This window comes from Aythya fuligula, chromosome 24 (assembly GCF_009819795.1).
Source record: "Aythya fuligula isolate bAytFul2 chromosome 24, bAytFul2.pri, whole genome shotgun sequence".
NCBI classification, from domain to species: Eukaryota; Metazoa; Chordata; class Aves; order Anseriformes; family Anatidae; genus Aythya; species Aythya fuligula.
The window spans coordinates 2,110,618-2,137,695 of record NC_045582.1 but is presented as its reverse complement, the minus strand read 5'-3'; the positions used below and the strand labels follow the sequence as shown (position 1 = coordinate 2,137,695).

General features: G+C 69.9%; 3 protein-coding genes across 3 annotated transcripts in view; 1 reads left to right on the top strand and 2 right to left on the bottom strand.

Moving 5' to 3' along the window:
- The window catches only part of CDC6 (cell division cycle 6), a 49,019-nt gene extending 45,428 nt beyond the window's left edge, over positions 1 to 3,591 (bottom strand). The window contains 1 exon segment of the mRNA XM_032202520.1: positions 3,407 to 3,591. Within this exon segment, the coding sequence (XP_032058411.1) occupies positions 3,407 to 3,591 (185 nt within the window).
- Positions 3,592 to 4,158: 567 nt separating this feature from the next.
- NR1D1 (nuclear receptor subfamily 1 group D member 1) lies at positions 4,159 to 10,615 on the top strand. The gene is made up of 8 exons (XM_032202908.1): positions 4,159 to 4,251; positions 7,025 to 7,348; positions 7,460 to 7,548; positions 7,650 to 7,794; positions 8,041 to 8,504; positions 8,627 to 8,812; positions 9,897 to 10,107; positions 10,219 to 10,615. Exons 1-8 carry the CDS (start codon positions 4,224 to 4,226, stop codon positions 10,416 to 10,418), a joined length of 1,647 nt encoding a protein of 548 aa, XP_032058799.1. The 5' UTR covers positions 4,159 to 4,223; the 3' UTR covers positions 10,419 to 10,615.
- A 3,554-nt stretch (positions 10,616 to 14,169) lies between these two features.
- THRA (thyroid hormone receptor alpha) lies at positions 14,170 to 22,022 on the bottom strand. Its single transcript, XM_032202909.1, has 8 exons — positions 21,832 to 22,022; positions 20,499 to 20,560; positions 19,132 to 19,232; positions 18,896 to 19,043; positions 18,110 to 18,315; positions 17,533 to 17,679; positions 17,196 to 17,454; positions 14,170 to 14,478 (listed from the first exon to the last, which is right to left on the bottom strand). The coding sequence occupies exons 1-8, from the start codon at positions 21,882 to 21,884 to the stop codon at positions 14,228 to 14,230; spliced, it is 1,227 nt and encodes a 408-aa protein (XP_032058800.1). The 5' UTR covers positions 21,885 to 22,022; the 3' UTR covers positions 14,170 to 14,227.
- Positions 22,023 to 27,078: the final 5,056 nt, after the last annotated feature.

Sequence of the window (27,078 nt, the reverse complement as noted above, 5' to 3'; positions counted from 1 at the left end):
GCATGCACACACATGCATGCACACCCCTGCAGGGAGGCACTGCAGCCCCCTGCATGCACACACGTGTGCACACACGTACCTGCATGCACACGTGTGCACACCCTTGCTCACACACACACACCCCTGCAGGGAGCCACTGCAGCCCCCCGCATGCACCCCCCCTGCACACATCCCACCCCCCCCGTGCAGGCACTGCAGCCCCAGCACGCACACGTGCCTGCACCCCCCCGCGCACACTCTCAACCCCCCCACCCTCTGCACAAACACCCCCCTCCTTTGGGGACACGCAGGGACACAAACACACACACACACACACACGTGTGCCTCTGCAGCGCTGCTTTTAATCGGGGGGTGCAAGGAGCAAACCCGCAGCACGAGGGGGGGCTGCGGACCCCCCCTAAGACCCACAACCCCCCCCAGGAGACCCCGCTGCAGCGCCGCAGCTCTCCCTGCGTGGCTCTCCAGCAGGCCACGGATACCCGGTGTGGGGTGCATGTGCGCGTACCGGGGGGGGGGGGGAATAAAATAAAATAAAATAAAATAAAATAAAAAAATTAAAAGGGGGGGGGTTCCCTGCGGCTCCTGCAGGCCCACGTGCCGGCCGGGCGCCCGCCCGCACATGGCTCTGCAGCAGGGCTGCTGCTTTCGCAGGGCGGTTGTGGCGGCTAAAAATGGAGCAGGGCTCACATGCGCCCGCCACGTGATGCTGCCAGCGGCCCCGCGCGCATGCAGCAAACACGGCGGAGGAGGAGGAAGACGAGGAGGAGGAGGAGGAGGTGGTGGTGGGGAAGGGAGGTGGTGGTGGGGGAGAGGCGCTCACATGGGCTGGCACAGACGCCGAGCCCCCGCAATGTGTGTGTCGTGTGTCCCCCCTCCCCAAAAAAAAATAATGAAGGTCGCTGCTGCACCGGCACTGCTGGTGCCCCAAATCGGAGGCTGTGGGGCTGTGGGGTTGGGGTGGGGGGTGTTTGTTCCCCCCCTCATCATGTATAGAGGAAGGGGGAGTGAGGCTGAAGGAGCCCCCAAGCCCCCCTGCCCTCCCCTGGTTTTGGGGGTGTGGGGGGGGGCTTGGGTGGGGGGGCACCCCTGAGCACCCCGGCTGCTCCCTGTGTCCCCCCCCCAAGTCCCTGTGCCCCTTCTGCACCCCCCCCCATCCTGGCATCACCCCGATCTCTGGGGCTGTGCACTCCCCTGGGGGCCCTGCACCCCCAAATCCTGCACCCCCCTGGAGTCCTTGTACCCCAAATCCTGCAGCCCTACATCCTCGGGGGCCCCTGCACCCCCAAACCTGCACCCCCCTGAGGTCCCTGCACCCCCAAACCTGCACCTCCCCGGGGTCCCTGCACCCCAAAACCCTGCACCCCTACATCCTCGGGGGTCCCTGCACCCCCAAACCTGCACCCCCCTGAGGTCCCTGCACCCCCAAATTCTGCACCCCTACATCCTCAGGGGCCCCTGCACCCCCAAACCTGCACCCCCCCGGGGTCCCTGCACCCCCAAATCCTGCAGCCCTATGACCTTGGGGTTCCCTGAACCCCCAAACCTGCACCCCGCCGGGGTCCCTGCACCCCAAAACCCTGCACCCCTACAAACTCGGGGCCCCTGCACCCCCAAACCTGCACCCCCCTGGAGTCCTTGTACCCCAAATCCTGCACCCCTACAAACTCGGGGGTCCCTGCACCCCCAAACCTGCACCTCCCCGGGGTCCCTGCACCCCAAAACCCTGCACCCCTACATCCTCGGGGTTCCCTGCACCCCCAGACCCCGCAGCCCCCTGGGCATTTTACGCCCTCCCCAGAGGTCCCCCCCTAACCCCTGCACCCCCTGACCGTGGGCACTCCACAACCCCATCCCCTGCCCTGCGGGGGGGGTCCCTGCCCTGCCGGGGGGGGGGTCCCTGCCCCGTCCCATCCTTGGGGTGCTGGGTGCAGGGTGCTGGGTGCGGGGCCGGGCGCCCCAGCCCCGTTGTTTACCTGACTCTTTTCCCTTTCCGCAGGGAGGGGAAAGGCGAGTCCTGGCAGCACGGAGCCTCCAGCCCCGGCCAAGAGCTGCAGAGGGGGGGGGGGGCCGGCGGGGGGGGGGCCAAGTGGGGGCCGCAGTTCCCTGCTTGCAGCCAGAAATCTGCTCTGCAGGCAGGAAACCCCCCCGGGGCCCCCCGGCGAGCGGCCGTGCCCAGCTCCCCGAGCGCAAGCGGGGTCCTAGCCCGCCGTCAGCGGGGTCCCGCGGGGAGAAAAAGGGGGGGGTCAAGGGTGTGGGACCCCCCCTCGGGTGCCACTCGGCACCCCCAGCAGCCCCCTTCCTGCAGCACCGCACCGAATTGTGTATGTGGGGGGGGGGAAACTGAGGCACTAGGTGCCCACGGTGGCACCGGGCCACGCTGCGTGTCCGCGACCCCATAGGGACCCCACAACCCCATAGGGACCCCACAGCGGGTCTGGGGGGGTTGGGGGGGGGGAGCAGCTGGGTCTGCAGCACTTTGGGGGGGGCTCCAAACCCTCTGCACCCCCAGCACCCACCCGGAGGGGGGGGGGGGTCCTCACCGCGCTGCGCCCCCAGCACCCAGCCGGGAGCAAAAAGTGGGGGGCGCACAGGGAGAAAAAGGAGGCGCCCCCCCCCCTCGGTGTGTGTGTGTGTGTGTGTGTGTGTGTGTGCCCCCCCCCGCGGCGTGTCCAGAGCTTTTTCCTGGAAAAGGTGCAGCGAGGTAAACAACCCGGGCGGCCCCGGCGTAAAAATAAATCCTCGTGCACGCAGCCGCCGGCACGTGGCACCGCCGCACGGCACCGCCGGCAACCCGGCCACGGGGGCACGCGGCCACCGGGCCCCCCCCCCGCCTCGAAATATCCCCCCCCCGGCACCACCAGCTTGTCCCCTTTGTCCCCCCTGGAGGGTGCGTGGAGAGGGGGTGTAGGGGGCTGCCCCGCTTTGGGGTGCACGGGGGGGGGATAAGTGGTGACGGGGGGGGGGTCACGGTGCCACGTGTGGCACCTGGCACCTGGGCACGGCGGCACGTGGCGGCCTCGGCTGGGTTCAAAGTGGCCCCCCCCGCGTTGTGGGGCTGCCCCCGGCACCCCCGTAACGGCCCCCGGCACCCCCACAAAAAGCCCCCGCGTGGCACAGCTTTGGGGGGCAATTTTGGGGGGGGTTGTGGGGCACGGTGAGCGGTGGGCTGGTGGATTCGGTGGCCCCGGGGGGGGCGCACGGCTGCGCCCCACCCCAAGCGCCCCCCCCTCCAGGCACTGGGGGGTCCCCAGGGGGTCCCCAGCCCCATGGTGGTCGTGTGATGTCCCCCCCCCTCCACCCAGGGGACCCTCAGGGTGCCGGCACCCCCCCAGTAGCAGGAGGTGGGGGGCTCGGGGGCTCAGAGCCCCAGTGGGTGACACCAGTGGGGGGGGGGGCAGTGCCATACTGGGTGTCACTGGTGTGGGGGGCAGTGCCATACTGGGTGACGGGGGTGCCCAGTGCCATACTGGGTGTCCCCAGTATGGGTGACAGCACCATACTGGGTCTCACTGGTCTGGCTGACAGTGCCATACTGGTGTTACTGGTGCGGGTGACAGTGCCATACTGGGCGACAGCACTTCCCAGTGCCATACTGGTGTCACTGGTGCAGAGGACAGCACCCCACCGGCACACCCAGCACCATCCTGCGCCCCCCCCCCCGGTACCCCCACACCCCCCCGGTACCCCCGTACCCCCCCGGGTACCCCCACACCCCCCGGTACCCCCACACCCCCCCGGTACCCCCGTACCCCCCGGGTACCCCCACACCCCCCGGGTACCCCCACACCCCCCCGGTACCCCCACACCCCCCCGGTACCCCCCCCCCCCCCCCCCCGTTTCCACCCCCACTGGTGGTGGCGGTGCCCGGACCCCCGGTTCTGCCGCTCCCCGGGGGGTTCCCAGCTCCCCTTCCCGGTGCCCCCCCCGGTGTCGGGGGGTGGCGGTGCCGCAGCCCCGGGGGCTCTCCGGTGCCGAACCGGAGCCGGCGGCGGAAAGTGTGTCAGTGGGGCACGGGGCTCTCCCCGGGAATCACATGGGGGAGGCGGCGGCGCCGCGTGCGCCCCAGTGCGCAACCGCGCCCGGTGCCGGGAGGAGGGGGGGGGGGGGGAACGGCACGGGGGGGGGGGGTTACGGGGGGGGGAGGCGGGCGCACAGCAGCCGGCGGCACGGTACGGAGCGGATCGGCTCGGGAGAGAACGGGTCGGGAAGGAACGGCCCCCGGGATGGCCGCCCCCGATACCGGCAGCACAGGTCAGTGGGGGTGCCCGGGGTACCGGGGAGCAACGGGAACCGGCACCGGGAGAGGGGAGGGGAGGAGATAGGGGGGGGGTCGGTAATGGGAGAGGGACCGGGAAGAGGCAGCGGGAGCGGGATCGGCACCGGGATTGGCACCGGGATTGGGATCGGGATTGGCACCGGGATCGGGACCGGGATCGGCACCGGCTTGGGATTGGCACCGGGATCAGCACCGGCACCGGGATCGGGATCGGGACCGGGACCGGCACCGGGATCCGGACCGGGATCTGGGGGGGTTGTCCCGAGAGCTGCCCCCGGGGGATGTGCACCGGGGCTTTACCCCGGGGCTCCTCCGTCCCGGGAGCGGGCACGGGCGGACAGAGGGAGGACAACCGGGCAGCGGCACCGGGCGGTGCCGGGCACCGGAGAGATCCCGGGAGTGCAGTGGGGAGGGACGGGGGCACCGGGACACCGCGGGGCAGCGGCGGCACCGAGCCGGGGAGCGGCACCGGGGGGTACCGGAGGATAATGGGGGGTACCGGGGGGTACCGGGGGACACCGGGGGGCACCGAGCCTGGAGCGGTACCGGGGGTACCGAGGAGTACCGGGGGATACCGGAGGATAATGGGGGGCACCGGGGGGTACCGGGGGCACCGAGCCTGGAGCGGAACCGGGGGATACCGGGGGATACCGGGGGGTACCGGGGGGCACCGGGGGGTACCGGAGCAGCGAACCGGGGAGCGGCACCGGGGTGCACCGGAGGATCCCGGGGGGTAACGGGGGACAGCGGGGGGTACCGGAAGATACCGGGGGGCACGGGGCTGGGGGCAGCACCGGGGGGTACCGGGGGGCACCGAGCCGGGAGCGGCACCAGGGGGCACCGGGGGGTACCGGGGGGCACCGGGTCGGGGGCGCTGCGGCCGGGCCCGGTGCTCGGGGGCCCCCCAGGACCGGGGCGGGGCCGGGGGCGGGGCTGGGGGCGGGGTCCCGGTGCCCGGGGTCGGGCGCGGCGGGGGGCGGAGGCGGTGCCCCCCCCCCTCCCCTCCCCCTCCCCCGGCACGTGTCCCCCTCCCCGCCGCTGCCACGTGCGGAGTTTGTTTTCCCCGCAGCCCCGCCCCGTCCCCGCCCATTGGTCCCCGGCCCCTCATGACCTCATCGCGCTTTGCCCCGCCCACCCCCCCCCTCGTGACGTCACGCACCCGGAAGCGGGGACGCCGCGTCCCGCTCGCCCTTTTCTGGAGGGGGAGGGGGGGAGGGGAGGGGAGGGGGGAGGAGGAGGGGGCGGGGCTTGGTGACGCCATCGCCGGGGCAACCAAAGGGCCGGGGGCGGGGCGAGGCGGGGCGGGCGGCCAATGGCGGCGGGGGGGCGGGGCAAAGCGTGAGGGGCGGGGCCGGGGGGCGGCCACGTGCGGCCGGAGCACGTGGGGCGGCGGCGTGAGGCTGCGGGAGCCGGGGGGGGGCCGGGAGCCCCCGGGGGGGACGGGGAGATGGAGCCTCAGGGACCCCCCCGAAGCCCCCCCGGGGGATTTGGGGCTGGGGGGACCCCAGGGGTGACCCCCCCAGGACCCCCCCAATGTCCCCATGGGGGTGACCCCCCCCCAAGACCCCCCCACATATCCCTCTGCCCCCAGGGGTGACCCCCCCACATGCCCCCCCTATGTCCCTGTGACCCCCCCCATGTCCCTGTCCCCCCCAAGGGTGACCCCCCCCCCATGTCCTTGTCCCCCCAGGGGTGACCCCCTGGTGCACCCCCCCAATGCTGGTGCCCCCCAGGGGCCATGGGGTCGGGGACCCCCCCCCCGTGCCACTGTCCCCCTGTTTTGGGGTCAGGGATCCCCGCTGCCACCCCCCTGCTTTATCCCGGGGGGGGGCTGCAGCCCCTCTGCTGCAGAGTCTGGGGTCTGCAGGGCCCCCCCCAAACCCCTTTCACCTTGGGGGGGCACACAGGGTGTGTGTGTGGGGGGGGGACACGGGCACTCGGCACGGGGACAGCCCTACCCGTGCCCCCCCCCCGTTTGGGACCTGCTGCCCCCGATTCGGTGACCTGCTTTGGGGCTGGCACGGCGAGACCGGGAGAGGGGGGAGGAATAAAAGGAGGGGGGGAGAGGAATAAAGGGAAAGGGGGGGGGAATAAAGTGTGGGGGGGAGGAATAAAGATGGGGGGGGGATAAAGGAATAAAAGGGGGGGGTGGCGGTGGCCGCGCGTGGGGCGGCCGACACATGGCCGGGGCCAGCCCGTGTGTCCCCGTGCCACCCGCCACGTGCCTGGCCCTGAGTCAGCCCCGGGGGGGGGACACGGACAGAGGGGAGGGGGCCGTGACCCCGTCCGGGGCTTCATCCTTGCTCTGGCCACCCCTGGGTGCACCCTCGGGAGCTGGGGGGGCTCTGTGCCACCCCCACCATCCCCTGGGTGCCCCCTGGTTTTGGGGGGTCCCCGGCGCGCAGCCCCCTTCTGCGCAACGCACCCATGGTGCCAGGGGCTGCGCCGTGGGGCTGGGGGCTGCACCGTGAGGCCGGAGCTGCCCCCGTACCCCAAACCTGGGGGGTTCCCATCCCCGTGTGTCCCCCCCCGTGCCCTGTGTCCGTTTCCGGGGCTCGTGTCCCCGTCCCACGTGCCGCCAGCGCCGCCTGACTCAGGGCGCACGGCACACGTGCACCCGCGGCACCGGGGCGCTCCCAAGGGCGCCGCCAACCCCGGCCCTTTCCGGGGTGCTCCCCGTTGGCGCGTGTGCTTCCCCCCCGTGTCCCCGTGTCCCCCCCCGTGTGACGGTGCCCGCTGTGCCCGCAGGCGGTGTGATCAGCTACGTGGGCTCCAGCGGCTCGTCGCCCAGCCGCACCAGCCCCGTCTCGCTCTGCAGCGACAGCTCCAGCGGCAGCTCCCAGCCCTTCCCCTCCTACTTCCCCCCCTCGCCCACCGGCTCCCTGCAGGACTCCCGTGCTTACGGGGGGGGCTCGCTGCCCCCCCACGAGGACGGCTCCCCTTCTTCTTCCTCCTCTTCCTCCTCCTCCTCCTCCTCGTACGGCTCCTCGGCGAGCTTCCCCGGTGCGCCGCCGGTGCCGGCGGATGAGCGGCGGCGCAGCTCGCCCAGCAAGAGCGGCAGCACCGTCACCAGTGAGTATAGGGGAGGGGGTGGAATTTATTATTTTTTGGGGGTGTTACGGGTGCCTCCCCTACCCCCCCAGCACCCTAGGGTGCCGCTCACCCCCCTTGCCCCCCCTGCAGAGCTGAACGGCATGGTGCTGCTCTGCAAGGTCTGCGGGGATGTCGCCTCCGGCTTCCACTACGGCGTCCACGCCTGCGAGGGCTGCAAGGTACCAGGGCTTGGCAGGGGGATGGAGCAGAAGGAGGGGGGGGTGAGGAGGATGCCGGGGACACGGGGACCCGGAGTGACCCCCCCCCGGGTGTCCCGCAGGGTTTCTTCCGCCGCAGCATCCAGCAGAACATCCAGTACAAGAAGTGCCTGAAGAATGAGAACTGCTCCATCGTCCGCATCAACCGCAACCGCTGCCAGCAGTGCCGCTTCAAGAAGTGCCTGCTGGTCGGCATGTCCCGCGACGGTGAGCCTGGAGCCCCCCCCGACCCCATATCCCCCCCCCACATTTCTGTGCCGTGCATCCCTTGGGGCTGGGACCCCCCCAAACTCCGGGCTGTGCCCCCCTTGGGAGCGGTGTCCTGCATGCCTGTGCCCCTGGGACCCTCCCGGGGTTGGGGAGGGGGTCAGCAGCCCCCCCATTATGCTTGAGATGGGGGGGGGGACATGGTGCCAGGTCTTGGTGCCCCCCCTGACGCCGCTGTCCCCACAGCCGTGCGCTTCGGGCGCATCCCCAAGCGGGAGAAGCAGCGGATGCTGGCGGAGATGCAGAGCGCCATGAACGGCATGGGCAGCCCCCCGCCGGGGGGGCCGAGCATCGGCGAGGGTCCCGTGCCCGCCGGGGGTCACGCGTTGCCCCCCGGCCCCCCGCCGCTCGTCCCCCCCCCCGCCTGCTTCTCCCAGTTCCCCCAGCAGCTGACGCCCCCCGGTTCGCCCGGCCCCGGGGGGGCCACCGAGGACGTCATCGCGCAGGTGGCCAAGGCGCACAAGGAGATCTTCGTCTACGCTCACGACAAGCTGGGGCCCCCCCCGGCCTGCGACAGCGGCGTCCTGCGCTGGGACGGCCCCCCCGCATGGGCCCCCGGCCCCCCCAAGCCCCGCTTCTGCCCCGCCGCCTACCCCGAGCCCCCTGCACGGGGCTGCCCCTGGCCCCGCGGCCCCAAGGACGTCCTGCCGGTGAGCGCCAGCCCGCCACGGGGGCTCCCCCGCCGGCCCCCCCCCCCGGGTATTTTTAGCCGTTAATCGCGCTAATCGCCTTGCCGGCGAGCCCCGTGCTGAGCCGCGCGCGTCGCCCGCAGGCCTGCCCCATGAACAGCCACCCGCCCGGGCGCAGCGGGCGCTCGGTGCAGGAGATCTGGGAGGACTTCTCCCTCAGCTTCACCCCCGCCGTCCGCGAGGTGGTCGAGTTCGCCAAGCACATTCCCGGCTTCCAGGCCCTGTCCCAGCACGACCAGGTCACCCTGCTCAAGGCCGGCACCTTCGAGGTACGTCCCGGGGCGCCCCGGGGCTCCGCCGAGCTTGGCTGGTGGCGTTTTGTGCTGCCCCCCAGCCCGACACGGTGCCCCACCACGTTGCACAACACCCCACAGAATTGCACGGTGCCCCCCAGCATTATATGGCCCCCTGTATCCTAACACAGTGCTCCCTGCATTGCACGGCGCTCCCCGGTGTTGCACGGTGCCCGCAGCACCTCACGGTGCACCACGTTCCAGCACAGCGCCCTGCAGTGTCGCGTGGTGGCCCCATGTCCCAGCACGGTGTCCTGCCGCATCGCAGTGCCCTGTGGTGTTGCATGATGCCCTCTGGCATTGCACAGTGCCCCACAGCATTGCACAGTGCCCCACGGTGTTGCACGGTGCCCCACGGCATTGCACGGTGCTCCATGGCAATGCGTGGTGTCCTATGGTGTTGCACAGAGTCCCACAACACTGCATGGTGTCCCACGGTGTTGCGTGATGCTCCGTGGTGTTGCACGGTGTCCCACAGCACTCCACAGTACCCCATGGCATTGCACGGTGCTCTGTGGTGTTGCACAGTTCCCCACGGCATTGCACAGCACCCCATGTTGTTGCACGGAGTCCCACGGCACTGCATGGTGCTCCATGGCATTGCACGGTGTCCCAAAGCCTTGCACAGTTCCCCACAGCATTGCACGGTGCCCCCTGGTGCCATACAGTGCCCCACGGTGCTGCATGGTGCCCCATAGTGCCCCATAGTGTTGAATTCTGTCCCACGGTGCTGCATGGTGCCCCATAGTGTTGAATTCTGTCCCACGGTGCTGCATGGTGCCCCATAGTGTTGCATTCTGTCCCACAGTGCTGCATGGTGCCCCACAGCATTGCACCGTGTCCCCCGGTGCCATACAGTGCCCCACAGTGCTGCATGGTGCCCCATGGTGTTGCATTGTGCCCCCCGGTGCCGTATGGTGCCCCACGGTGCTGCATGGTGCCCCACGGCATTGCATTGTGCCCCCCGGTGCCATACAGTGCCCCATGGTGCTGCACGGTGCCCCCCGGTTTCCCCCCGGCCACCCCCGTCCCACCAAGGCGCTGCCGCCGTGTGCCGCAGGTGCTGATGGTGCGCTTCGCCTCGCTGTTCAACGTGAAGGAGCAGACGGTGACCTTCATGAGCCGGACGAAGTACAGCCTGGAGGAGCTGTGGGGCATGGGCATGGGCGACCTGCTCAGCTCCATGTTCGAGTTCAGCGAGAAGCTCAGCGCCCTCGACCTGAGCGACGAGGAGCTGGGGCTCTTCACCGCCGTCGTGCTGGTCTCGGCAGGTGGGCGCCGCCACGGGGACGAACCCATTTTTCCTGCCATCCCCCCCTCCCCGTTTATGACGCCGTTTCTTCCCTCCCCGCACCCCTGGACCCCCCCCCCCCCCAACGCAGACCGCTCGGGCATGGAGGACGCGGCGTCGGTGGAGCAGCTGCAGGAGACGCTGATCCGCGCCCTGCGCGCCCTGGTGCTGAAGACGCACCCGGCCGAGACCTCGCGCTTCACCAAGCTGCTGCTCAAGCTGCCCGACCTGCGCACCCTCAACAACCTCCACTCCGAGAAGCTGCTCTCCTTCCGCATCGACGCCCAGTAGGGCCCCCCCCCGTGCCCCCCACCTGCCCCTTCCTGTGCCCCCCACGCCCCCCAGACCCCCCTCCCCACACACTTTTCCAGGACCCTGTACATAGCGCGGGGGCGGCCCCGGTGCCACCCACCCCACGGCTGAAGCCCGAGCGGGTGCCGGGATCCCCCCAATTTCCCCTTCCCCACGGCGCTGGGGCCCCCCCCCAGGACCCCCCCCCATGCCCCGGTGGCCAGCGGTGGACAAGCAGAGGCCGGAGGCCAGCCGAGCTGTGTGGGTGGGTTTGGATGGTATTTTTTTTTTCGTTTTTTTCTTTTTTTTTTCCGTTTTTTTTTTTTTTCATCATATATTTATTACATAAATATATAGTAAAATAGACCAGCAACAATTACCATAAAAATATCTTTCTTTAAAATCCTGACCAAAACACAAAAGGGTTTAAAATCGCACGTCACAGACTGTGATTGTCACGTAAATCAGCAGCGCCTGCCTCGGCCCCCTCCCCAAAAAACCCCCCCCCCCCCCCAGCCCCTTCCCTCTCCCCGCGCCGTACATTCAGCGACTCCCTGCCACGGCCCCCCCCCCCCCCCCCAAAAAACAGGGCGAGGGGAGGGGGGGGGGCACAATGCATAGTACGTGGGGGTCCCGCCGCGCCGTGCCGAGCCGGGGGCAGCCCTGGGCAGGGGCAGCTCCGGGAGCCATGAGGTATGTGCTTGGGGGGGGGCGTGGGGACGGGGACGTGGGGGCACGGAGCGGGTGGTGGGGACGGGGGTGCCGGTGCTGCCCCCCCCCCCCCCCCTCCCCCCGGGATGAAGCCGGGGCTTGGGGGGGCGACGCTGGACGTGCGATGGCGACACGAGACGGAGACGAGACGGAGCGACCCGGGGCGCGGGCGGGAGTGCGGGTGGGTGCTGGGGGGCGCAGGGACCCCACGGCGGGGACAACAGGACTGGGCTGTGCACCCCCCCCCCCTCCTCCCAACCCCCTCAAATCACCGCGGGGAGGGGGGGGCAGCGGCGCGGCCACGCGTGGGCAGGCGGCGAGAACGGGCGGCGCGCGGGGTCCCACGGCACGGCACGGCGCGTGGGCATTGCACCAACACGGCACAGCACGGGCATTGCACGGGCGTTGCACCAACACGGCACGTGCAGCGCACGGGCGTTGCACCAACACGGCGCGGGCGCTGCACAACGTTGCACTGCTGCAACGCGAGCGCTGCACGCGCATCGATTGCACCACGGCCCGGCTGCTGCAAGGGCGCCGCACGCGCACGGCGTTTGCACGGGCACGGCGCGGGCGTTGCACAGCTTGTTGCACGCACGTTGCACCGTGGCGTGGCCGTTGCACGGGCATTGCGTGTGCACGGTGCCAGCGCGGCGTGGCAGTGCACAAATAGGGCATGTGCATTGCACACGCGTTGCACACGCGTTGCACATGCATTGCACACGTGTTGCACACGCATTGCACACGCGTTGCACCGGCACGGCACATGCACTGCAGCAGCAGCAGGGCACGCTCCTTGCACGCTCCTTGCACACGCGCCGCCCCCGTGGCACGGCCGTTGCACGGGCATTGCACCGCCACGGCACGGCCGTCGCGTGGCACGGCCCCGCTGCAGCGTGGCCAATTTTGGGGGGGGGGGGGTGGCAACGTGCCCCCGGGGGGGGGGCCGCAGCTCTCGCCCCCGGCCCGAAGGCACGTGGGAAGGCCGGGGGTTGGCACACGCGTGCGCCGAGCGTGACCACGAGCATCGGGTCGGGTGCCGGGGGGGGCACACGACGCATCCCAAACCCTGCGCCCCCCCCTGAAACCCCCCCCCCCCAGAGCGGGCGTTTGTGTTTCCTGCAGTGACTCCTATTGCACAACCCGGTGCTGGGGGGTTTGGGGGGGGGGGGCTGTGCCCACTGGGCCCCCCCCCCCCAACGTGCCGGGCACCCGGGTGGGGGCTTTAAGACATTTTGCACCGAGGGCACCGCGTGTTGCCCCCCCCCCCCCCAAGGGGCTCTGCCACGCCACTGCCCCTCTGCCCCCCCCCCCACAGCTTTTGGGGTCCGGCACGGCCCCCGCTGCCCCCCAAACACTGCCCCCCCCCCCTTTCCCTGGCAGCAGGGATGGGGGGGGGGGGGGAGATGCAGCGGGGAGGGGGGGGGGCATCACACGCCCCCCCCCCTCAGCCCCAGAGGGGGGGGGAGGAAGTGTCTCGTGTTGGGATTTTCTGCTTTTAAACGACCCGTAAAAAGATTTTTTTTTTTTTTTTAATTACAAAAATTATATATTTTATATATATTTATATATATATATATATTAGCTTAAATGGGCCCCCCCGGCAGCCCGCCTGCCTGCCGGCCGTGCCTCGCCCGGCCCCCGCGCCCCCCCCCCCCCCCTCGGCCTCCGCCTGAGGTAAGAAAAAAATTCACAAACCTAAATCCGTGGGGGGGGGGGAGGAGGAAAAAAGGTGATAAAACCATTAAAAGTGCCCCCCCCCCCCCCCCTCCGCAGCCCTGCCCCGCGCCGAGCCCCCACCGGCACCCCCTGAGCTGCCCTGGGGGTGCCGGGCCCCCCCCCTCACCCCCCCCCCCGAAGTGCTGTTGCTGCTGGGGGGGGGCCGGGGCAGTAGTGCAGTGAGGGGGGGGCCGCGCCGTGCTGGCACCTCCGGGGCCATTGCAACTTGGGATTTTTGTTTTTTTCTTTTTTTTTTTTTCCTTTTTTGTGGCTTTTTGGATTTTTTTTCTTTTTTTCGTTTTTTTTTTTTTTTACGGAAAACGACAAATAAAAGGACGACGACACGGGGTTCGGGGGGGGGTGGGGAGACAACGGAAAAGGGGTGTTTGTTTTTTTTTTTTGGGGGGGGTGGGGGGGTGTTTCCCCACTCCCCTCCCCCCCCCTCCCCGCCCGCAGCGCGCACCGTCCGCCCGCGCTTGGCACAAAACCCTCTCCTTTCAGCCCAAAAAAAATAAAAAAAAAATTAAAAATAATTAAAAATAAAAAAAGGACAGAGAAAAAAAAAACAAAAAAAAAACCAAAAAAACAACAAAGCCCCGAATCCGGCCCCAAAAGAGGGCTTGGGGTGGGGGGGGGTGTATGGGGGGGGGGTCCCTCCCCACCCAGCCGGGCACGGCGAGGGGGCCGGGGGCTGCCGCCGGCCCCGTGCCCCATGGCAGGGTTGGGGTCCCCCTCGCTGCCCCCACCTCCCCCTTTATGGTGTCCCCCCCCCCTCCCCAAAATTTGGCCCCCGCCCGGCCCAAAGTGCGCGTGGCCGGGGCGGCCTCTCCCTGGGCAGCCCCCAGCCCCCTCCTCTCCTCTGCTCTTCCTCCTCCTCCTCCTCCTCCTCCTCCTCCTCTCCTTCCAAAGTGCAGTGAGTTTAATATTTTAGCCTCTCAGGGAGGGAAATAAATGCTTCAAAAATAATAATCTAAGAAGAGAAGAACAATAAAGGAAACGCTCGACCGTCGGGGCCCTTCCCTGTGCAAACAAACAAAATTCGTCAAGTCCGGGGGGGGGCGCGGGGTTGGGGGGGGGTTGGGGGGGCCGGCATCAAGACCCTGGTATGGGGAGGGGGGGGGTTTTTTGGGGGGCTGCCGGGGGTCCGGGTGCGAGCGGCGGCACGGAGCCCCCCCCCCCCATGCCCTGCTATGTGTGGTCCCCCCCCCCCCATCTTTGAACCCCCTCCCCGGGTGCAGCACCGCCGCCCTCGCCCACCTTCGGGGGCAGAAAAAAAAACAAAAAAAAAACAAAAAAAAAAAAAACAAGAAAAAATCGGGGAGGGGGCGCACAGAGAGGGGGTGGGGGCCGCATGGTGGGGAGCCGGGTGGGGGGGGGCCCTACACCTCCTGGTCCTCGAAGACCTCGAGGAAGAGGGGGGGGAAGAGCTCGGTGGGGCACTCCACCTTCATGTGCAGGAAGCGGCTGGCGTGGCAGGCGCCGATCATGCGCAGATCCGTCACCTTCATCAGCAGCTTGGGCCAGAAGTGGGGAATGTTGTGTTTGCGGTAGTTGATGTAGTGCTCGAACGCCAGCAGGTAGGTCTCCTGGCACTTCTCGATCTTGTCCACGCAGATCAGCCCCGTCCGGTCTGCGGGGGGGGGGAAGGGGAGGTGGGAAAATTGTTTGGGGGGGGAGTTTGTGGGGTGCTGGCATTACGCGCCCCGAAGGAGATGGGGGTTGGGGTGCGCCCAAGCTGTGTGCACGCAGATATTGGGGGTCTGGGTATCAGGGTGCCTGCCCCATGCACCCCAAAGGGTGGGGAGCTGGGTGTCAGGGTGCTAACCCCATGTAATCCCAGATATTGGGGTTCTGGGTATTGGGGTGCCTGCCCCATGCACCCCAAATGGTGAGAAGCTGCGTGTCGGGGTGCCCAACTTATGTGCCCCCAGATATTGGGGCTCTGGGCATTGGGGTGCCTGCCCCATGCTCCCCAAATTGTGGGGAGCTGGGTGTTGCAGTGCCCAACCGATGTGCCCCCAAATATTGGGGCTCTGGGTATCAGGGTGCCCACCCCATGCACCCCAAAGGGTGGGGAGCTGGGTGTTGCGGTGCCCAACCAATGTGCCCCCAAATATTGGGGCTCTGAGTATCAGGGTGCCCACCCCATGCACCCCAAAGGGTGGGGAGCTGGGTGTCAGGGTGCCCAACTTATGTGCCCCCAGATATTGGGGTTCTGGGTATTGGGGTGCCTGCCCCATGCACCCCAAATGGTGGGGAGCTGGGTGTTGGGGTGCCCGTCCAATGCACCCCAAAGTGTGGGGTGCCTGACTTATGTGCCCCCAGATATTGGGGCTCTGGGCATTGGGGTGCCCACCCCATGCACCCCAAATAGTGGGGAGCTGGGCATCAGGGTGCTAACCCCATGTGCCCCCAGATATTGGAGTTCTGGGCATTGGGGTGCCTGCCCCATGCTCCCCAAATTGTGGGGAGCTGGGTGTTGCAGTGCCCAACCGATGTGCCCCCAAATATTGGGGCTCTGGGTATCAGGGTGCCCACCCTATGCACCCCAAATAGTGGGGAGCTGGGTGTCAGGGTGCTAACCCCATGTAATCCCAGATATTGGGGTTCTGGGTATTGGGGTGCCTGCCCCATGCACCCCAAATAGTGGGGAGCAGGGTGTTGGGGTGCCCATCCCATGCACCCCAAAGGGTGGGGAGCTGGGTATTGGGGTGCCCAACCAATGTGCCTCCAGATATTGGGGCTCTGGGTGTCGGGGTGCCCATCCCATGCACCCCAAATGCTGGGGGGCTGGGTGTCGGGGTGCCCAAGCTATGTACCTTCAGATATTGGGGCTCTGAGAATTGGGGTACCCACCCCATGCACCCCAAATGCTGGGGAGCTGGGCATCAGGGTGCTAACCCCTCGTGCCCCCAAATATTGGGGCTCTGGGCATTGGGGTGCCTGCCCCATGCACCCCAAAGGGTGGGGAGCTGGGGATTGGGGTGCACAACCTAAACATTAGGGCTCTGGGGATCGGGGTGCCCACCCCACACACCCTAAACTGTGGGGAGCTGGGCATTGGGGTACCCACCCCATGCAGCCCAAAGGGTGGGGAGCTGGGTGTCGCAGTGCCCAACCAATGTGCCCCCAGATATTGGGGCTCTGGGTATTGGGGTGCCCACCCCATGCACCCCAAATCACAGGGAGCTGGACATCAGGGTGCTAACCCCACGTGCCCCCAGATATTGGGGCTCTGGCCATTGGGGTGCCCCCCATGTGCCCCAAATGTTGGGGCTCTGGGCACTGGGGTGCCCACCCCATGTGCCCCCAGGTATTGGGGCTCTTGGTATCAAGGTGCTCACTCCATGCTCCCCCAAACCTGAGGCTCTGGGCCCCAAAGGGTCCACACCACGCTCCCCAAAACATCGGGGTTCTGGGCACTGGGGTGCCCACTTCACACACCCACAAATACCGGGGCTCTGGGCAAGGTGCTCACCCCATGCACCCCCAAATGCTGGGGCTCTGGGCGTCAGAACCCCCACCCCATGTGCCCCATGACGCCCCCACCTTATGTGCCCCCAAATAGCAGAGCTCTAGGTATCGGGGTGCCCACCCTATGCACCCCCAAATACCAGAGCTCCAGGCGTCAGGATGCCTGCTCTGTGCACCCCCAAATGCCAGGGTTCTGGGCATTGGGATGCCCACCCTGTGAGCCCCCAAATATTGGAGCTCCAGGCATTGGGACACCCACCCCATGCACCCCCAAATACCAGAGCTCCGGGCATTGGGATGCCCACCCATGCGCCCCCAAAAACTGGGGCTCTCGGCACCGGATTGCCCACTCTGTGCACCCCCAAACACTGGGACTCCAGGCTTTGGGATGCCCGCCCTGTGCACCCCCAAATACCAGAGCTCCAGACACCGGGATGCTCTCCAAGTGCGCCCCCAAACACGAGGGCATCGGGCATTGGGATGCTCGCCCCATGTGCCCCCAAACACCAGAGCTCCAGATGTTGGGGTGCCCACCCCATGTGCCCCCAAATGCTGGGGAACCGGGCATTAGGATGCTTTCCTGTGCACCCCCAAATGCTGGGGCTCTGGGCACCGGGGTGCCCACTCTATGCACCCCCAAACACTGGGACTCCAGGCATTGGGACGCCCACCCTGTGCACCCCCAAATACTGCAGCTCCAGATATCATAAAGCCCACCCTGTGCACCCCCAAATATTGGAGCTCCAGGCAGCGGGATGCCCACCTTGTGCACCCCTAAATACCAGAGCTCCAGACATTGGGATGCCCACCCCGTGCACCCCCAAATTCCGGGTCTCCGTGCACCGTGGTGCCCCAGGGGCCGAGCACCCTTACCTGAGGACATGAGCAGCACGGCCTGGAGCAGGGCCACCTCGGTGTCGTCCAGGTTGAAGGCAGAGAGGGACTTGCCCAGGTCGAAGATGGCATCGGAGACGACCCCGAGGCCGCCGTTCTTGAGCTGCTCGCGCTTGACGGCCATCTCCCCGCTCAGCGTCAGCGTCTCGCTCTCGGGGTCGTAGCGCACGGCCGCCCGCAGCGACATGATCTCCATGCAGCACCCCTTCAGCAGGATGATCTGGTCTTCGCAAGGCAGCTGCGGGACACGGCGTCAGTAGGGTTTTTTTGGGGCCCCCAACCCTCCCCAAGATCGCAGCCCTTTTTCCCCCTTTACCTCCGAAAACATGGGCAGTTTTTTGGCAAAGTCGACCACGCGGGTGATGGCCGGGGTGATGATTTTTGTAAACTCGCTGAACGCCTCCAGGTCGACTTTGTCCCCGTCGGGCATGGAGGCCATGGGCGACTGGCCGATGTCCTCAGGCTGGGGGGATTTAGGGGGGACGGATGGCGGGTTGGGGGCACCGTGTCCGTGACCCCAACACCCCGTTTTACCCACACGCACCCCCCAGGGGAAACCGAGGCAGGGCCCGGCGGGGCGGCAGCCAGGAGAGGGAGCTCTGTGCCCGGCACCGCCGTGGGGCCGGGGCCACCCCGCGGGCACAGCTGTCCCCTTCGGTCACCGCACCCCCCCTGACCCTCCCCGGGGGCCACGCGCTCAAGGACACGCGGTGACATCCCAAAGCCCCCGCTCCCGAGGGTGTTGTTGGGGAGGGGAGGCAACACCAGGAGCGTGAACCCCGCCGGGAGCGCACCGAGCGCGCCGGGGCTCAGCCGTGCCCGGTGCCGGTGCCGTGCCCGGTGCCGGTGCCGGGGGGTGGGCGCAGGGTTCCCCCCCTTGGCTGTGCCCTCACCAGGAATTTCCGTTTCTGCTTCCAGTGGCTGCCCTGGGCGTTGGTGCTGCGGTGCGCCTCCGTCACCACGTGGATCAGCTCCCACTCCTCGGCGCTGGGGCTGGGGCGGTGCTGCAGCGATTTGATCATCTCCTCCTTGCGCCGCCGCTCCCGGTTCTCCTCGATCAGCTTCCTCTTCGCTACCCGCTTCGAGTCGTCCAGCACCACTGCCGGGGCTGCCGTCAGTGGGGACGCCCCAAAAACCCATCCCCACCGAGCTCCCAGTGCCCCCCCCCAACCCTGCTGGGTGCCCCGAGCTGCCCCATGGCACTGCCGGCCGTGCCAAGCACCCCAAGCTGTCCTGGAGTTGCAGTGGGCACCCCGAGCTGGTCCCACAGTGGTCCCAAACCTGCCCCATGGCCGTGCCAAGCACCCCAAGGTGCCCCCCGGCACCCGTTGGGTACTCCCCAACCTGGTCCTGGGCACCCCAAGCTGCCCCCTGGCACCACCGGGCGTGCCGGGCACCCCACGCTGATCCTAAGGCTGCACCAAACACCCCACGCCCCCCACAGCCCTAGGAGCCATGGGGGGCACCCCAAACTACCCCACGGCTGCACGGGGCACCCCAATCTACCCCCCTGTGCCTGGCACCCCAACCTGATCCTGCAGCAGCACCGCGCATCCCACGGCACCGCCAGCTGTGCCGGGCACCTCGGCGCACCCCATGGCTAGCTCTGGGCCCCCCAAATTGCCCCCACCCAAGCACCTCTGGCTGTGCTCGACCCCCCAAAGCCCCCCCGCACTCACGGTCCATGGCCATGCCCACGGAGATGCACTTCTTGAAGCGGCACAGCTGGCACTGGTTGCGGGTGATCTTGTCGATGACGCAGCACCCATCGTACTTGCACGAGTAGGTGGGGTGCAGGTTCTTCTGGATGGTCCGCCGGAAAAAACCCTGGGGCGGGGGGGGGGGGCACGGTGAGACCCTCCCCCACCCAAGCTTTCGGGTACATCCCCCCCCCAGCTCACCCAAAACCCCTCACCTTGCAGCCCTCGCAGGTGATGCAGCGGTAGTGGTAGCCGGTGGCTTTGTCCCCGCACACCACGCACTGTTCATCTTTGTCCAGGTAACTAGGGATGTACCCTGCGGGACACCACGCGTCAGGGACCCCCCCCCCCAGTGCCTCAGTTTCCCCTCGCCCCCCTCCGTTTCCTCCTCCTACCCCCCCCTTTCCTCTCCCCGCTGCAGGAAGTGCCGGCAGAGGAAGGGTTAAGGGCTGTGGGGAGGGGGCTGGGGGGCTGCCCGTGCCCCCCGTGGCAATAAAGCTCCCATTATCCGGCTCCCCAGCCGGCTGTGGTGGTGCTGGGGGGGGCGTCCCCCCCGCTGCACAATGGCCCACTGTCCCCGCTATTGTCCGGGGTCCCCCGGCGGCACAGGGCCGGGTGCCCCCCATCACCGGCCTCACGGGGAAACTGAGGCACGGAGCAACCCCCCCACCCCCTTTCCGAGACCCCCCCCACATCGACACGGGGAAGGGGAGGGCAGAGCGGTGCAGGGTGGGGGAAGGGCTGACCCCCAACCTCCCCCCCCCACCTCCTTCTCCTTCCCACCCCCCCCCCTCCCCTCTCTCCCGGATCCCGCCGGCGCCGGCCGCTCCCCGCTGGGGAATGGGGCAGGGCTGGGTGCCCAGCCCCGGGGTCAGCGCCCGGCCGGGCCCCCCTTATCTAACCCCCCCCCCCCACCCCAAACGGTGCTGCTGGCCCCGATAGCGCCGGCCCGACCCACGCCATGGCTGCTGGGACATGGGGGGGGCACCCCATGGGGACACGGGGTGCTGGGGAGCCTTGGGGTGCTCCGGGATCCCGGGGTGCCAGCAGGGACACGGGGGGCACAGGGATGCCTGCGGTCCTGGGGGGGGGGATATGGGGTGGCTGGGGGACACTTGGGGTCCCAGGAGGGGTTTTGGGGTGGCTGGGGGACCCTTGGGGTTTCACAAGGGGACATGGGGAGCCTGGGGGACCTTTGGGGTGCCAGGAGGGGACAGGGGGTGGCCAGGGGACGCTTGGGGTGCCCAGCAGGGATGTGGGGCGCTGGGGACCCCTGCGGGTGTGGGGTGCTGGGGACCCTGGGGTCCCCAGGAAGGACACGGCACCCAGGGCACCCTGGGGTGCCCAGCAAGGTGCTGAGGACCCCTGGGGGGTGTGGGGTGCACAGGGACCCCCGGGGCGCACAGGGACCCCCGGAGGCACACGGCACCTTGGGGACCCCGGGGTCTCCAGGAGAGACGTGGGACACCCCAAGGGACCCCCGGGGGTGGCTCAGGGACCCCAGCAGGGTGCCGTGGGGACGTGGGGAGGTGCCCTAGGGCCACGGGGTGGGGTGGGGGTCCCGGGGGGGGGGGCCCCGTACCTGACATGCTGCTCTTCACCAAACATTGGCTGCTCTTTCTTTTGCGCTTGCCATCCAGCCACCTGCGGGACGGGACGGGGGGCGCTGGCACCGTGTCCCCGTGCCCCCCCCTTACCCCCCCCCACAAGCCTGGGCACCCCTCCCTCACCCTGGGGTCCTGGGGGGGGCCGGATGGGGATGATTCCACGCGTGGGGAGACCAGGGGGGGTTTGGGGGGGCACCGCCCCATGGAAAGGGGGGGGGACCAGGGTGCCGCGGAGCCCCCAGGGACCCCCGATACGAGGCACGGCATCGCTTGGGTGGGTGGGTGGGATTGCTGGGGGGGGGGGGCGCTGAGGCTTGGGGGGGGGGGGGGAGGGGAAGGGAAGGGTGGGGGAGGGGCTCATTTACAGTCAAAGACAAAATGTCCTTTTGGCTCAGCGGGGAAGTGACATCAGAGGGGCTGCGCCAATGGGCGGCGGCGGGGGTCCGCGCCTCGCCCCCCCCCCCCCCCTCCCGCACCGGCGCAGTGCCGGAGGTGCCCGAGCTCGGGGTGGGGAGGGGGGGGCGGGCAGGAGGGGTCCCAGCACCATTGGGGACCGCACCCGCTTGGACAGGGTGGGGGCAGCACCCAGGGGTGCCCCGGAGGCCCCCCCTAAGGCAGTGGGGCCGGGTGTCGAGGGGGGGGCCACGGGGCGCCAGCCCAAGGTGACCCCGAGCCTGGCTCCCCCCGGGCACGTGAGCGGCCGCCGCCGCACGCCCGAAATAGCCCCGGGTGCTGGCAGGGCCCTGGGGGGCCCAGGCTGGGGGGGGGCGGCAGCGGCTGGGGGCCCGGAGTGGGGGGGGGGCAGGGTGTGAGCAGGCGGTGGGAGAGGGCACAGGTGTGGGGCACGGGCACGGATGGGGTGCGGGGATGGCTGGGGGGGCACCGAGGGGCACGGGGATGCAGGGGGCATGGGGACGGGGGTGTGCACGGGGATATTTTGGGGCACGGGGACACTGTGGGCACGGGGACACAGTGGGCACGGGGACACGTGTGCACAGGGATGCAGTGGGCGTGGGGACACGCGTGTGCACGGGGACACACGGGGACACAGGGGAGATGCAGGGCACTGGGACACCCAGGGCACGGGGACACCCGGGGCACGGGGACACCCGGGGACACCGGGCACGGGGACGCACCGGGACACCGGGTGATGCGCAGGGCACGGGGGCACGGGGACACAGAAGGGTACAGGGACAGAAAGGGGCACGAGGACACGGTGTGATGCACGGGGCACGGGGACACGGAGGCGCACGGGGGACACGTGGGGACAGCGGGGGGGTCACCGCGGCCGTGCCCGGGGGGGCTCACCGGGTGTCCTCTGGCTCCGACAGCGGGTCCAGGGTGCTGGGCTTCTGTTCCATTCACCGCAATTCCATCAAGGAGCGCCCAGCACCGACCGAGTGGGCTCCGCCACCGGTGCCACGCGCAGGGGGGGCCACGGCGGGGGGCTACGACGCGCGCCCCATGGCGCCCGCCTCAGTGCTCAGCGCCGCGCAGCATCCCGGGGAAGTGGGGGGGGGGGGGGGGCCCTGCCGAGACAAACCCACGGCGCCCACTGAACCCACGAGGGATGTGGGGTGAGGGGGGGGGGGGTACGTGCAACCCCCCCCCCCCCCCCCACAAGGAGCACGTGGGGTGGGGAGCGTGCGAAGAGCGTGCGAGGCTGCTGGAGAGCGCCCAGGGGTGTGCAAGGGCGTGCGGGGCCGGGTGGGAGCGCGAGGGGCGTGCAAGAACACGTGGAGCGAGCGAGGGCTTGCAGGGTGCTGTGCAGGAGCACGGGGGGGGGTGTGCAGGGCTTGGGGGGGGGGCGTGCAAGAGCACGTTGGGTGTGCAGGGGCGTGCACGAGCGTGCAAAGCACGCGGGGCGTGCACGGCGGGGCAAGGGCGCAGGAGACGGAGCAGGAGCGTGCGCAGGGGTGCAGGTGCCGCACGCAGCCGTGGGCCAGGGCCGCAGGGGGGGGTGCTGAGCCCCCCCCTCCCCAAGCGGTGAGGGTGTGCTGGGCCCCCCCGCTGGGTGCTGAGCGGGTTGGGGTTGGGGTTGGGGTGGGGGGGGTGGACTCACGGGGGTGGGGGGCGCCGGGGGGCGCCGGGGCGGTGCCGGGCGATGCCTCCTCCGCGAGCGCTCCTGCTGCAAAGAGACGGCACCGGTGGGGCCGGGGGGGGGCACCCCCACATCCGTGCGACCCCCCCCTCCCCAAAATGTGCCCACCACACGATGGGGAAGACGAGGCGTACACCCCCACCCCCAGCCCCACACCCCCAGGGGCACCCAGCACCCATCCCACCCACCCGGCACCGGGGAGCCCCACGCTCAGCTCCCCCCCGGCGCACCCCCAACTCCCCTCCAGCCCCCTCCCCACATATGCAAGGGTTGGGGGGGGGGGGCGGGGGGGTTGGTGGCGGTGCCGGGGCCCCCAACCCGCGCCGGGTGGGCGCCGTGCCCGGCCCTGGGGCTGCTCGGCTCCGTGCGGGGACAGGCAGAAAGTAGGTCACGTTTGTCTTGGCCGCGGCAGAAATTCCTCCGGCGGATTTCAAGCGCAGCGGTGGTGGCGCAGCCGGGGCTCCTATACCGCTCCCTCCCCCCCCTCTCCCCAATTTTCACCCCCCCCTTTCCCCCCCCCTGGCCCCCCTCCAGCCGGGGAAGCCCGGCCACGCCACCACCACGCCACCACCACCACCACGGGGGGTGCGGGATGCTGCGCCCATGGGTGCTGGCACGCGGCACAAGGGGTGCGGCGGGGGAGCCAACGGGACCGCGGGGACAACGAGGCACCGTGGGGCCCCCCCCGCACCCCCTGAAACCCTCACACAGAGCGGGGGCACCCTGAATTATTTTTTTTTTTTTGGGGGGGGGGGGCTCCTGGCTGCTGCTCCAGGCCAGGCTTTGGGGCCGGCCGCGGGCGGTACCTATAGAGCGGGCGCGCGGCCGGGGGCTGCAGCAAATGTTTGTTCCATATGGGAACGCCGCGCCGAGACTTCCAAGTATAGGCACTGGCCGGGAGCCAGCGCTGCGCGGCCCCGCTGGGCACGGCCCCCCCCCCCCTTCCCCTGCCCCGGGACCCCCCCCCCCTCGGCGCCTGCAGAGCCCCGACCCGCTGGGTGCACGCATGGAGAGGCTGCACCGTGGCAGCCCCATTACCCCCCCCCCCAGCTCCAAAAGCCCCCCGCTGCCTCAGTTTCCCCCCTTTGGGCATCAAACCGAGGGGCTGAACGCTGCTAATTTGGGGCTCGCCTGCACCGTTGAGCCCCCCCCCACACACACACCCAAGACACCCCCAAAATGGGGCCCGGTGGCACCCCCAGGGCTCGGGGCCGAGGGCGTGGAGCTGCTCCAGGAACCCTCAGCTCGAGGAATCGCAGACAGACAGACGGACAGACAGAGGGATGGGCGGGAGGCGGCCCTCCTGCGCTGCGGGACACGTGCAATGAGCGTGGCCGGGTCTCAGCCCCCCCCCTCAACACCCCCCCCCGGCACCGCCTTGGGCACCGGTGGCACCGTGACCGCGGGTCCCCACCCCGCCGGGCTGGGCGGGAGGGGGCTGGAGGCAGAGCAGGGGCGCAGCACCCATGGGAGGGGAGTGGGGGGAGTGGGGGGAACCCCCACCCGTGCCCCCCCCCCCAGCCCAGCCCCACGCCCAGGGCAGTGTTTTTGCTGAGTCGGGCGGTTGCGCACGCGATGGAAAACAACCCAGGGACAAAGTCCGGGGCTGGGCCAGCGGCGGGAGCCGGCTGCAGAGCACGGGGGGCACCGAGCACCCCGATCCCATGGGATGGGGGCCGCCCAGGACCCCCCCCAGCCCGGCACCGGGACGCCCAGCAGGCACCGGCTGCCTCCAGCCCACCGTGCAGCCACCCTCGGGGCCGCCGTCGGTGTCCCTGTCCCCGGCACAGATGGGCCCCAGGGGTCCCGGGCGCCCCCTCCCCCTGGCCAGCTGCTATCTGGGTCAGGGAGGTGAGGGCCTAAGCGCTTTAGCCAGGGTGCCAATTAGCGTGATTAGCACCGGGGGGGAGGGGGGCAGGGTGCCGCGGGCAGCCCCAGCGGCTCGCCACCGGCTGGGCACCCACACGCGGCACCGGGTAGCAGTGGGCACCGGCACGGTGACACCAGGAGAAGCCCGGCGGTGCCGGCAGCAGGGCCGTGCCGTGGCCACGGGGCCAAGCGCAGGGCACCCGGCACGGCACCCTGCACCCTGCACCCGCCGGCGTTCACGTGCACGGGTGCACCCTGTGCCATGCGTGCGCCCTCGTGCCCGGTGCCACCTCCCGGTCCCCTCCGGCGCACGGTGCCCGGTGGTGCCGCGGGTGCTCGGCGGCCGCGCTGCCGTGACTGGAGGCCGCAGGAATCCCAGGCATGCGCAGCAGCTGGGCAGCCCGAGCGCGGGGGGATGCCATGGGCCTGACATCAGGGCGCCCGCCCCATGGCACGGGGGAGCCGCGCGCTGGGGACCCCCAGGTGGGGGTCAGGGCAGGGCCGTGGGATGGGCTGGGGGAGGGGGGGGGCTGAGCCGGGCTCCGCACTCCGGCACCAGGATCTGTGCACCCCGTGGGGTTCAGCAGCGCCCACCGAGCGAGGGCGGGTGGCCCTGGGGACGGTGACACGTCTCCTGGTGTCCTCGCACCTCTGAGAGGTCCTGGATGGTGGCACCGGGACCTGCCCGGCTGAGCCACGACCTCAATCCCTGCCAGCACGGCCACCCCAAACCCCACGGGGCTCCGGGAGCCTCGAGCCGAGCCCGTGCCGCCCGCTCCTGCCCGTGGCACTCGGGTGCGCAGCCGGGACAAGGCAGAGGCTTCGGCTCCTGATCCTGCTGGCCCTGCACGGCCCCGTCCAGCCGTGCCTCAGTTTCTCCATCCCACCAACGCTCAGCAGCGTGCGGGATGAGCAGCCACACCGTGCGTGGCAGGATGAGGCCGGATCCCTGCTCCCCACCAGGGCCCCACGGCCGTGCCCGGTGCCGCCGTCACACCGGGGTCAGCCGTGCCGCGGCCCCCCCACGGACACGGGACGCCCCACGGGGACCCCGGGTGGCTGGCGTGTGATGAGCACCCACGGACGGGGCTCGCGGGGTGGCCCCGTGGGGTGCCCCTGTCCCCCGGGGGGGCTGTTTCAGGGCCGAGCCCCGCGCGCGTGCCGCGGGACGCCGGGGGAGCTATTCTCAGCGCCGCGGGGCGGGAGCTTGGCACGGGCACGGGGACGTTGCTAAATCGGGGAGAGGAGCGGGGGCTCCGGTTCACGTGCACCGGGTGGGGATGGGGGGGGGGCAGGAGAGGGACGACTCCTGCGATCCCTCCCCGTGGGCCCCCCCTGCTCGGAAAGGGGCTGTTGGCAGCCACCTTGCCACGAGGCGCCCCGGGGTCGGCATCGCCGGGGGGGCGCGGGGCACCCAGCCTGGCGTGGGGCACCCAGCTCAGGAAGGGGACAGTCCCCACGGTGTCCCCACCACCGGGAGCTGGAAAAGGGGGCGCTGAGCACCCAAACCGTGCCTGGCGATGCCACCACCGTGCCACCACCACCGTGCCACCACCACCGTGCCGGGGACCCACGGAGCCACGGTGCGCCCCGCCGGGCACCCTGCCCGTGCCCGCCTTCGCCCTCCCCGCAACGCCCGTCGCTCCTCCTGCTCCTCAGGGAGAGGATCCCGGCGCCCGGCTCCGCCTGTCGGGCGTTCGACAACACAGCCCCGAGCCCCACGGCCGCACGGCTCCGTGGTTTGGGGGGGGGGGGGGCACCGGGGAGGGGGGGGGTCCCGGAGCTGCCGTCCCGTCCGTCCGCCCGCCCGCAGCTGCTCCAGGCTTTGCCGCCAGCCGCGGCTTCGCTTGCCCCGGGAAAGTGCGTGGCGAGGCGGGGAGGGGGCCGCTTCCTGGTGCCGCGGCCCCCCCCAGGAAGGGACGGGGACGGGGAGGTGCGCCCGCCGCCACGCAGCACCCCACGCCTGCAAGGGTGGGCGGGGGGTCCGCGGGGGGGACGCCCGACCCCCTCCCTGGGGTTCCAAGGGGTGAGCGGGGAGGGAGGGGGAGGGTTTGGCACGAATCCGGCCCCGCACCGGGGCTGTGGGGGCAGCCGGCACCCCGACACCGCACCGGGCACCCCAGGGCTGTGCCCCCCAGCCCCCCCGCATCCACACCCCCCGCTGCGTGCAGGGCAGCAGCGCCGTGGCTCTGCAAAGGTCAGCGCAGCAGTGAGGGGGGGGCGAGGGAGCGTCGGGCTGCGCCCCCACCCCAGCAGCACCATGCACCCGCCCGGGGACCCCCGGCACCAGCAGGGCTGGGGGGGGGCACCCCGATGGGAGCAGCAGGGGGGGGCACAGGCAGCTGCACACCGACAGCAGGGGGGGCGCCGAACCCTTCCAGCGCGCCCCCACCCTGCGCCAAGACCCCCGGGGCGGGGGGGGGAAGGGATCGTGGCGTCGAGCGAGTGAGCGAGCGGGAGAAGCCTTCCCCAAACTGGTTCCACCGGGGCCTGCCGTGCCGCACGGCTGCGCCGCCACCGGCCCCCGCCCCGTGCCGAGCCGCGAGGGTCCCCGGCACGCAGGGAGGCCACGGGGCGGGCGGCGC

Bases quoted from the DNA above. Each gene is read 5' to 3' on its own strand.
- NR1D1 (XM_032202908.1), top strand. From the start codon at position 4,224: ATGGCCGCCCCCGATACCGGCAGCACAG. The intron at 7,795-8,040 runs GTGAGCCTGGAG...CTGTCCCCACAG, and splicing joins GGTCGGCATGTCCCGCGACG to CCGTGCGCTTCGGGCGCATC. The intron at 8,505-8,626 runs GTGAGCGCCAGC...CGTCGCCCGCAG, and splicing joins GCCCCAAGGACGTCCTGCCG to GCCTGCCCCATGAACAGCCA.
- THRA (XM_032202909.1), bottom strand. From the start codon at position 21,884: ATGGAACAGAAGCCCAGCACCCTGGACCCGCTGTCGGAGCCAGAGGAC. The intron at 20,561-21,831 runs GTGAGCCCCCCC...CCCGTCCCGCAG, and splicing joins TCGGAGCCAGAGGACACCCG to GTGGCTGGATGGCAAGCGCA. The intron at 19,233-20,498 runs GTACGGGGCCCC...GGTGTCCCGCAG, and splicing joins GGTGAAGAGCAGCATGTCAG to GGTACATCCCTAGTTACCTG.